Source organism: Octodon degus, unplaced genomic scaffold (genome assembly GCF_000260255.1).
Source record: "Octodon degus isolate 3935 unplaced genomic scaffold, OctDeg1.0 scaffold00147, whole genome shotgun sequence".
Lineage (NCBI taxonomy): Eukaryota > Metazoa > Chordata > Mammalia > Rodentia > Octodontidae > Octodon > Octodon degus.
In genome coordinates this window covers 4,707,932-4,719,442 of record NW_004524723.1, presented here as the reverse complement: position 1 = coordinate 4,719,442, position 11,511 = coordinate 4,707,932, and the positions used below count along the sequence as shown (strand labels likewise).

The following is an 11,511-nucleotide window of genomic DNA, read 5'->3' as shown; positions in this document are numbered from 1 at the left end:
AGAAGCAGAAGCAGAAGCAGCAGCAGCGGCTAAACACAGTGCCAATGAAAGAGTTGAGCAAGGCACACATTTTTAAAAAGTAAAATTTTGAAAAATATGTATCTTCCTTTAAATTGATTTTTAAATTTTATATCACTCTGTAGTCTGATGACCAATCTACCAGTGATAAATATATTATCAGAGAGGAGAGAGGGAACATGGCAAGCACAGAGTTCGGCACCTGATGCTTTGCGACCCCAGTAATGCTCCACCCCCCACCCCCACCCCACCCCTGCAAGTGTTCAAATCAGACTGGGGCTAGAATTCCAGTTCTTCCATGCTGTTTGGATTCCTCTAAAAAATGATCTAGACACAAGGACTCCAGGACAGGTGGTTTATCTGGGAGGTGACCTAGGAAGTGCTAGAAGAATTGATGCTAGGTTGGGAAGAAAATCGGGGCGGGGGGGCATTTTATCAAGCCATTACAACTGTCAACAACTAAAGCTTAATCCTTCTACAGGCCTCTGGAGGAAAGAATGGAGCACAAGCCCAAGAACTAGACCCCAACTACTCCCAGGAGTTGGGGCACTCACACACCAGCACCCCCAAGGCCAGTGAAGAGCACTTCTGACCTGTTCTAACAGCAGCCCCAAAGAAAGCCCTCAGCTGCTAAGAGAACTCAAAGTCGGGCAGACAGAAGCCCAAGGAGCCTGTGGGGGAGGTGCAGGGAGCCCTGACCCACCTGTGACAGCCTGCCATGGGAAGTTACTTTCTTGGGGGAAGTTACTTACTTTCTCTTATTCCAGATTCTGCAGTGGTATACTGAGGATAAATGTCTTCCTCACTAGGTTGACAATAACAGTAAATAAGGTTGCCCACATAAAGAGATTTACCTAGTACCAAGGTGTAAAGATTCAATATACATTCACTGTTCACAATCAGTCTCTTGAGAGGCAACCTTCTTTTGGAGGGTGGGAATGGGAAAGAAGGAAGCACTTAGGGAAGCCCAGTTGGAATGGCCAGTGCCACTTCCCTATAGATAGTCACAGTCAGTGCCCAGATCAGAAGTTCTAGAAAGACATTGCATAGAGCCCAAGGCCCCCAAAGGGTCATTGTACAGAGGACCCACCTACTCCAAAGTCAATACCAACAGAAAACCCTAAAATAAACTGAACCTAAGCAGACATGGTAGTGTACTCTTAAAATCCCACTACTCAGACAGATGAGGCAAGGAGTTTGCAAGTTAGTGGGGTCAGCATGCGCAAGTGCAAGGTCTCGAGTTCAATCCCCAATACCACGAAAAAAAAAAAAAAAGAGGGGCTGGGTAAGTTACACAGTGTTAGGGCACTTGTTAGTATGTGTGGTCTGGGCTCAATCCCCAGAAAAGGTGCAGGGAAGGGTGAGGTAAGGGAGACAGACAGAGACTAATGCAAGAGAGGGAAGCTAGACAAAAGAGGCAGTGGTATACTGGGGATAAATACTGGTCCCTCCCTTGCCCCGTCACTATTTTATAAAGGATTTCTGACCCAGATGGAGAATGAGTGCTGAAGACAGGCAGCCAGCCAACGCAGCCTGGGCAGTCTCCTTCCTGCGGGAGGAAAGCCAGCCAAACAAATATCCTTACCTAGGCTCCTCTTGTCAGCCTACCCAGAGGTCCACAGCTGGACCTGGAGGAACTCCAGTGAGTCTGTGAAGTGTGCTACAACAAATGCTAACGACCCTGTCCCAGTGAGTTCCTGAAATATGGTCTGAGTCAAATACGTTTGACAAAGCCTGTGTGCAGTAGCTGCCTCTTGGCAACTTTTTAATGCACATTAACATTAAAAGTCTTAAAGTCTGAGAATTCCAGAGACTGTCCCTTGGTATCCTGGGGAGATTGATCCCAGGGCAAGCTTGGGTACCAGAATAGCAGGTGCTCAAGTCCCTTACAAGAATATAAAACAGCGCAATATTCGCACATACCCTACACACATCCTCCTGCATGTTAAATCATCTCTAAATTACTTGTATTACCTCACCCGTTGTAACACTGTGCATTTGGTTGTTGTACTACATTGCTTATGGAATAATGACACAAAAAAGAAATCGGTACCCAGTCACTACAGATGCAATTTTTTTAGTATTTTTCATGCACAGTACTTCAATCCACAGATGCAGAACCTGAAGATAGAACCTGAAGAAGGTTGAGGGCCAGCCAAATAGCTTAGCGGATTAAACCACCTGCAAGCAGGCACAGGGGCTGGGGTTGGATCCCTGGGCCTGCAGTGCCAGCCCCACCCCCGGGGTGTGCTGAGACAGCAATTGAGACTGGGTGTGGTGGCAAGCGCCTGTAATCCCAGCACTTGGGAGGCGGTAAACAGCAGAATCACTATGAGTCCGATATAGTAGTGAGATCCCGAACACCCTGTAGACCCTTCCCCAAAATGCCAAAGAGAGAGAGAGAGAGAGAGAGAGAGAGAGAGAGAGAGAGAAAAGCCTGCATATATTTCCTAAGTGCATGACACAGACCATACTGAGTCAAATGAAGTGCTGATTAGACTAACGTAGTCCTGGATGAGTGGGGACCCAAGGTGCACCAACTGTACAGCTCCTGGGGTAGCACAGTGCCTGGGACCAAATAATCCACGGGGATCAGAATGAAGGGGAGAAGGCAGAAAGAAGGACCTCGTGGTAGCTTTCACATCTGTGGAGCGGCACGGCACCAGCAGCGCCAGGCAACAGCTCTTCGTTCCTTAGGCACACATTTGAAACTGCAGCGGGAGGTTTTGGAAGCCCTGCTCAGAGTTAGGATTACAACCCACCAAAACAGGCTTCCCAGTAAAGCCTCTGCTCTGCCTTCTGTGGAGGCGTTGGTCTAGCACAGCCCAGAGTCGGCGTGCACACAGCAGCTCACCGCCACCCAGTCATTCATCCCTTCATTCATTCAGACCCTCCTGAGTACCTGCTGCATGCTGAGTGCTAATGGACACAGACACTGAACCCCTCAGGACCACTTCCCAAAGCAGAGTAGGACTACAGTGAGCTTTGTGATAAATCCCACAGAGCACCTAAGGGAAGGGGACCAGGGCCCTCACAGTGTGAGATCTGTCAGGACGCCTCACAGCTAGAAGAAGGAGCAGCAGCAAACCCCCTAGAGCAAGAGGCTGGAGCTGCGGCTGTCACAACTGCATGCTGACACAGGAGGCTGGCCTGCCACAGGGAGAATAAAGCCGCCACTGTCTCTGGTTTCGTTTGTCTATCTCCTCTTGTGACTACATTCTATTGTTCCCAGAGGCATCCCTACCCCCACTTCCAAGTCCCTCCTAGCTCCAATCCTCTCCCATGCCTTCAATCCTTCTCCTCATCTCAAACCCTCTCCTGCATCCCTGATTGCTCCCTCTCTCCTGCCCCACTCTTCCATGCTGACTTCTTCTCCCCACCCTACATCATCCATTCTTGGCATCTCCTCAGTAGTTTTCAAATCCACCTACCAGGCAATTAAAGGCATAGGCCAGGAACCCAATCCAGGTCTCTTTGCCACTGTCCCTGCCCCAGGATGATGCATCACACATGCCTTTGCCTCCAACGAGAAGGGGGACTGGAACGGTGAGGAAGGTGGAAGAGAACTCATGTTTAGGGCTGGGTTCCCTATCCTGTTTCACCACCACCCAACACTATCAAGATCTGCATCTGTACACCAGTACCACCTCACCAGCCCAGGTCCCACCCTAGCCCCTACATAGATGCATGGTTTTGCTCCTTTAAACAGAGGCTGGGCCCTATGGTTTGAGTAGGTTTTTTTTCGCCTCAAGGGTTCACGTGACTGAAAGTTAAAAGCGTGCCTCCCACCAACCTGGTGGAACCTAGGAAGGTCCTAGATCACTGGGATGTGATGCATTTCTTGTGTGACCCCTTGGCAATGCTTGTGCAACTCCATAGTAGTTCTCACAAAAGGGTTGTTATAAAAAACTAAAAAGACAGAGTTTGGCTTCACTCATCTCTCTGCTCCTAGTTTATTATGTGACCACTTCTCCTACACAGGCTCCTGTCACTGCTGTCCCCCCTCACTGGAAAGGAGCCAGTGCATGCATCATGCCCTTGAATATCTACAACTCTGAGCTAAATAAATCTTTCCTTTTTATAAAGTCCGCTGCCTTGGGTCTTCTGTCAGTAATGAAAAGCTAACTAATAGCTGGGCATGGTGGTGTATGGGCGTAATTGTAACATGTGGGAGGCTGAGGCAGGAGGATCACAAGTTTGATTCCTACTTGAACAACTTAGTGAGACTTTCTCCAAATAAAAAATGTAAAAAGGGCTGGGGAGGATGTTCAGTGTGAAGGCACTGGGTTCAACCACCAGTACTGAAAAAAAAAAAAAAAAAAAATTAAAGCTGACTAATACACTGAGAAGGGCATAGGAAGAGAATAGGACAGTGGAAGTTAGGTGCAACCAGGACTCTTGGAGACACTGAGCTACACAACAGCAGAGTTGAGTATAACCTGAGCCATCATCTTGGCCAATGGTCTCAAGCTCAAGAGTGGGTCATCAAGACCACTGAATAGCTTTGAAAACTAGATCCACATTGTTCAAAAACTGATTCAGGTTGAAGGGACAGCTCAGTGCTACAGCATGTGCCTAAGAAGCTCAAAGTCCCAGGTCCAATACCCAGGCACACACAAATACAAAAAGTGGTCCCTGGATACCACCAAAAAACTGCAGTGTCCTACTGGGGCCCGAGAGTCTGCATTTTTCAGAAATTTCCAAGATGATTACAATGATACAATGTTAGGAACCAATGATGCAATCACCCACCCAAACTTCCACTAGGGCACCAGAACTGACCAGCAGCCTGTCACCCCAAGAAATGTCTAGCTGGGTGACCACAAACACAGTAACTGGGAAGCTCCCTCCCCCCTAAAGTGGAAATACACCTACTATCTCCACTCATTTGCCCCAAAGCAGCCTTTGGGGGCAACCAAAAATAACTTTAGCCCCCCTCTAACATCTGATATTTGGGACTCCAGCTTTAATCCCTTGTCTTCCTCATTAAGTTTTCTCACCTGCTACTATTTGAATATCTCTCATCTGCTATTCTCTTCTCTCAGCTGAATATCCCTCATTCTCTCAGATGCCCCCTAAAAAGTCTAAGTTTCCAGCTTCTTACCAAACTGTCACCTTCCTCTAAATTCTAGAATCACATACCTTACTTCCTATAGGGTAGATACACTTATAAACTGAAGTAAGGCCCTGTCGTAGTCTTTTCCAACAGCCACACCAAATCTTGAGCTCACCTTAAGACTACTGTCTATTAACTGGAAATCCCAATAGTGCTATAGAAAGATCTCTCCCATCTTACATGTGAGTACTGAGAAGCAAAAAAAGAAAGTAGGCTTACTAATGAACCTCCATGAAGTGTTGTGTCTGGGACAGAAAATGAATGCTGGTCCTGCCCTCCACAAGCCAGCTGCCCCCATCTATAAGCATGGAGGAGAAAAGAAGGTACTGGAGCATGTAATTGAACCCAAAGAATTTATGATGTATTGGAGCCCCCAGAGCAAACTTCCCATTCCTGATACAGGCTACGCCCCTGGGAAGTAAATGACTACAAGGTGGAACTGCTACAGGATGAATAAAGTTAGCCAAGGTACTTCCAAAGCAGGCAACCCTGGATCACAAGCTACCCAGCCAGAGACTCGCACAACCGTGGGAGCCTCCCTTGAGTGTAACCTTCTTCCTCTTTCGGCTGGAGCAAAGTGACAGCCTCTTTCATACCTCCCAAGAGAGGGGATGGTCTGGCCCCAGCCAGAGCCACAGCCTTGTTGCATGTCATCTCTACCCTCTGACTCAAACTTCTGTCCAAGACTCTCACTCTGACTTTTAAAACTTCTGTGAGGCTGGGCAAGTTTCCACAATGGGCTTTAACATATCATCTGTGTCCCCTCTACAGACAAACATGAGCACGCTGTTCTGCGTTCTGTAGCACACAGACCTCACACTCTGGCTCGCAGATCAAAACTTAGATTGAATTATTAACAGTGAACACTGCCGCAAGTACATCAGCTGAGTAGTCTGCTCCTGGGCCAAGTCACCACAGTTCTTGAAGTCCTCCCCACACAAATCAAGGCACCTGGATAAACCCCCATCCTAAAGCCCTGCTAGAACCCTTGCTAGGAGTCACTTCTGCTCCCCCTTTATAGCTCCTCCTAACTGCCCAGAGAAAAAGGCAATGTAATTAAAGTCACAACAAAAAGGCAATATAAGGGCTGGAGAGATGGCTCAGTGGAATAAGCGCTTCCCTGGTAAGAGTAAGGGCCTGAGTTCAATCCTCGGTTCCACCAGGAAAAAAAAAAAAAGGCAATATAATTAAGCACATATTCCGAGGCATAGTGGTGCATGCCTATTATCCCAGCACTCAGGTGGCTGAGGCAGGATCACCTGAGTTCAAGGCCAGCCTGGGCTACATAGTGAGGTTAAGGCCAGTCTGAACTATAAAGCAAGACCTTGTTTCGGGAAAAAAAAAAAAAGGAAGAAAAATTAACACATACAAGTGACAAATACAATCAGCCTAGAACAAGATGGGACCTTCCTCCTGGCTCCAAATTCAAAGTCAACCCCCACCCCAGACTGCTGCTGCTGCTGCTAGAGCACACTTAAGGCCAAGTTTCTCCTGTCTAGAAATGCAGGCGATGGGAAGTAATTGGAGTCCTACTTGACACCACTAAGCATCATACCAGGGACAGCCTCAGTGACCCACACAGGCCTCCAGGCCAAGTTCCAGCCCAGCCAGTAGCCCTTCAGTGCAGTTTTTCAGGGCTGCTACATGGATGAGCAGCAGGAAAGTTTTCTGAAAGGAAAAGGTGGGCTCTGTGGGGTCAGAGGAACTGACCACTCAAGTCCTGCCCCCAGCCTATGAAAGGGGAGTGAGTATACCCAGAGGGCTACCCTCAGGAGGCAGAGGTCAAGGGCATCAAGGCCCCACATCCAAGGGCTAATGGCCCTAGGAAGCCAAGCACCCACCAAGACCAAAGAGGACAAAGCTGTGAGCATCTCAAGTTAAACAAAGGCTTCTGCAGCCAGCTCCTTCACCTGAGCTAGACAGAAAGACAGGCACAGATGTGTGCACCTGAAACACACACACACAGGCATGCACTCCGGGACAGCCACAGCCATCAATTCTTGGTCCACATCCCCACCCCGCTGCATCCCTTGCCTCCTTCCCAACACAGACACTCACACATGCTCACAGTCACAGAACATCACCCACACAGTGCCTGTGCCATGCTGACTGCTGGAACAACTGGTGACAGTTGTGGGTTCAAACAGGCACGATAGAAGAAACACAGGAAATCACAGAGCTTCTCCCAAAGCAGTAGGGGGTGTAAGGAGTAGAATATGGATGGGACATACTGCAATCTCCCAGGGGTGGGAGGGGGTCAGAATCTACATCCAGCAGGTTCAATGTGGTTCCATTAATAATAAGGACTCTAAAAAAAAAAAAATAATAATAATAATAATAAGGACTCTACTTTTCAAAGAGCTCTTCTATCCATTTTGACCTCTTAGGGTAACACTGGGCAGTGTAACTGGCCTCCTTGAGCTCAAAGGATCACCCCACCCCATGGGGACCAAAAACATTGTCTCTGAAATAATCTTTGACACCTTCGCATGGGTAATAGTTGTGGGAGCGTGATTGTTTGTGTGTGAGTGCACAGAGGCTTTATGTAGCAGAGTGGGATACAGTCAAACAAAAATGAGGTTGCTATGGCAACAGGCTCCAGCATCATTGCAGCCTATTAACACAAGTGAGGAATGTGTTTGGCAGATGCTTCAGTGTTATTTATGGTATGGGTGTAGCAAAGGGACTTCTGACAGGCAAAAGAGGAGGAAAAACAACCCTGTGACGCTCCTACTGTACCCTGGTGAACACATGAGATAACAGCAAGACAAGAATGAGGAATGGCTGAATGGTCACAAAAGGGGAGAGGGAAAGGGGGAAAAGCAGAAAGGCTAAGGAAAAGAGAGGTGGGCAGAGAGCAACAGGGGGATGGAGGAGGAGAGCAGGGAAAAAAGAGGAGAGAGGAAAGGCACAGGCAAGGAGAGGGAAAGGGCAGAGGGGGAAGATGCCAGATCCAGAGGAAGACGAGAGCTGGAGGTACAGACAGGGAAGGCAGAAGCACCATCCCACAGAGGCTGCCGCACCTTACTCTTCCTTGCCTACTTAGTAGAAACAACCAGTTGAGACAGCAAATGCTTTTTTTTCCTAAATGGAGCCCAGGATAGAGCCCAGCCATAAAGGAGGCTGGAGAAAAACAAAATGCACAGGTTGATAATGATATGGAGAACCTGGGCCCTGGGCAGAAGAGGCTGATCTTATTGGAGAAGAAGTGAAGAAATGCCTGTATAATTTACTCAGGGACTCCCATGTACCAAGGCACTGTAAGGGACAAGTCTCACAGCCTCAACACTAGAAACCACTCACTACCATCCTTTCCCTTGGACAGGTATCTTCATGTGAAAAAAAAAAAATGGTGTCTACCTTGAGCCACCCCAAAGCCTGCCACTCTGGCCTAACCCAAGGCACAAGTTAAGGCTAGGCTGTGTCATTCAGTTTCCTGGACCACACAGCACACTTCTTTCAAGAGAGACATATTTTGCATAATCAGAGACAAATCACGTCAAAAAAAAAAAAAGATACAGTTTTTGCTGAAGCCAGATAGAATGTTTATATTCTCTTGTCTTGGACCATTCATAACCACCTCTGCTGGGCTCAGAGCAGATACTGAGAAGTGTAAGTCCACCTTACTCAGAGCAGTGTAAGTCCACCTAAAAATCCTACAGTCAAAGAAAACTCTCAAGTCCACAGTGAGTAAAAGAAGACTGGGGCAGGAGCTGGTGGAGTAGGGAGGGGACAGAGAGGACTTTGCCTGGAGAGCCAGAGGGGAGGTCAGAAAGACACTACTGCAATGGCATTTTCATGCTAAAATGGAATTGCAACACCCCAAGTTCAGAATCCCTTTTCTGGGATCTGATGTCAATCTCCTGAATGAGAGGTCCAGGATTGCTGAAGGCTGTAATCAGACCCTGTGTCCCAAGTCTGCTTCAGAAAATACCCTGAGTTATCTTGGAAATCTCTGCTTTTCCACACGGCTGACATGCCCTTCCCTCTGCAGAAAAGCCACACCCAGTCAGATCAGGAACACTCCCCGCAGACACAACACCAGGCTGAGCACATGGACTCTCAGGCCAAAAGAGTTGGAGCCTTCAGAAGCACTTAACAGCAGTAGTCACTCTTTCAAACCACTATTCATCAAAAGATTCTTCTAAATTCAAATCTAATGTCTAAAAGTTTTAAAAATTATTTTCTTTTGATGCTAGGTCAGGAAAAGTTTTAATCTAATACCACAAATCTGACACCTACTCCACTTATTGGACCCTAACCACGCTGACAAGCAGTTGTTAAATCACTACTAGGTATTCTCTATGCTAGGCAAGAAAGAGTGACGAGGGAAAACATCCATACCTAAGGATTCCTGCGGCCAGCAAGGTTCCACTCACTGATCTGGAAGATGAACCAAGGGACACTGGAGAGGAAGTGCTCCAGTCCACCTCTCGGTTAATCTTGCAGAAGGGAAGAGCCCCATGCAGCTGGAAAGAAGGTTTTTTGCAGGGGTATGGCTTGGTATAGAGAATGGAAGAGTAGAAGGGGCACAATCAATCCTCTCATTCTCTAGATTAAGAACCTGGAACCCAGAGAAGTTCCATGAATGCTGCAGATTCAGCAAGAGCCCAGTACATTGAAGTCCACACCAATGCTATTCTCTGTAAGGGAGTATGCATCCAAGAAGCAGAGACACAGGAGCACCCCAACAAGACCAAAGTCTAGGGAAGGCAACAAACACGGGGAGAAGGAAGGTGGTGACAATGAAATGCTACAGGTTCTACGAGAGGAGCAGGCACCAAGAGGGGTGGCTGTGCAGTGAGGTCCTTCTTTGGTCAAGACATTCCCCTGAAGCAAGGTCAAACTGGCCTCTCTCAGCACCATGAAAACAACCAGGCACAGAATGGGCCATGTGTTGGGACAGACAACAGGACCCTAAAGGAAGATATTGTGGATGTCAGAAAGGCTGCATCACCCTGAAGTCAGGAAGGCAAGCATGCTACATCTCAGAGGCATGGAACCACCATTAACTAGGCATAAGTTTCATTTCCTCCTTGACCCATAGTTCTAGGTTTGCCCAACAAGTCCCAGCGGGAATAAAAAGCTTCCACCCCCAGCCATGGCAGAAGTACCCACTGTAAAAGATCACCTCCCAACCTAAGCTTCTGGCCCAGGTCAGCTACACAAAACAAACTTGTTACTCCTTCTTCAGGGACACTGCCACCTCCCAAAACTCCTTCTGGAGACCTACCATCAGAGTTCTCCTATCTCCTCCCTAAGACTGGGCAAGGTGTGCCCACAGTCTCTCTACCCCAAGTCTCTGGATCCCACGGCCACTTTCGCATCAGGCCTTCGAATTTAGGGGCAGAAGCTCTGGGAAAGATGGGAATTTCTACACGTAATTTTCTCCAACACTTCTTTTCACTAGAATTCTACCAGTGACAGCTATAGTTTGGAGTGTACTGTCTACCAGGCCGGCAACGTTACAAATAAATAAGACAAGTGCACTCTTGTAAATGACAGCACTGGGACAAGAGAGGTCAAGAGGCCTGTGTCATCTTGTCGGCTCTTGGCTGCTTGAGATGATGAGGGTGGGATGCCTTTCTTTGGAATCAGGCGAGGCCTGCCCTCCCCACAATCCAGTCCCTGTGGCCAAGTGGGCCCCTACCTGCTTGAGCAGGAACTGGTCCTGGGCATTGGTGCGCAGGGCGATGGCCAGGTGGAGCGCAGACAGGAGCACCCCGCTGAGCACCGCGGCCCGCATACGCACGGGCAGCAGCGTGTAGATGGTGTAGATGAAGAAAACGGTCCACCAGATGCCCTCCGAGGCGCTGCGCGGCTGCGGCATCAGCAGGCCCACGACTTGGACGGCCAGCACCACAGCAATGAGCGCATAGCAGGCCAGGCCCATGTGGTCCTGGTGGAAGGCGGCGCGGTTACAGAGCACGGCCATGACCAGGATCACTCCCACGGCTGCGGCCAGCACACCCAGGTAAGGCAGCTGCAGTGGGGGCCGCGCCGCGTGGAAGGCTAGCATGACGAGGCACACGAGCACCAGCACGGCCATCAGCATGGTGAGGCTGCTCTGGTTCAGGCGGAAGAAGTAGCGCTGGTACAGCCGCTCCAGCTTGTCCGACGGGAACTTTTTGGAGCGAAATATCTGCAGCAAGGCCAGGCAGCAGGCGCCCAGCGACAGCACCGCGCCGGGCCCGGAGCTCGAGCCCGCCGAGCTGCTGCCATCCCCGGACCCCTCGCCTCCCTCGACGGCACCGGCCTCCAGCTCATCCGGCGCGCGGCCCTTGCCCCGCCGCTCCTCCAAGCCCAACTCCACCGAGCGGGGGCGCACTTCTGTCCCGCCCGCCGCAGCCGCGGCACCGCCGCCGCCACCCGCAGGG

General features: G+C 49.2%; 1 protein-coding gene across 2 annotated transcripts in view; it reads right to left on the bottom strand.

The window, feature by feature from the left end:
• Adcy5 (adenylate cyclase 5) overlaps positions 1–11,511 on the bottom strand; it is a 132,107-nt gene that overhangs the window by 120,019 nt on the left and 577 nt on the right. The window contains exon 2 of one of the 2 annotated variants that reach the window (XM_004642181.2): positions 10,785–11,511. This exon is cut by the window's right edge and continues 18 nt beyond it. In XM_004642181.2, the coding sequence (XP_004642238.1) occupies positions 10,785–11,511 (727 nt within the window). The remainder of the gene's footprint in view (positions 1–10,784) is intronic. The other variant, XM_023702168.1, reaches the window with a different exon arrangement.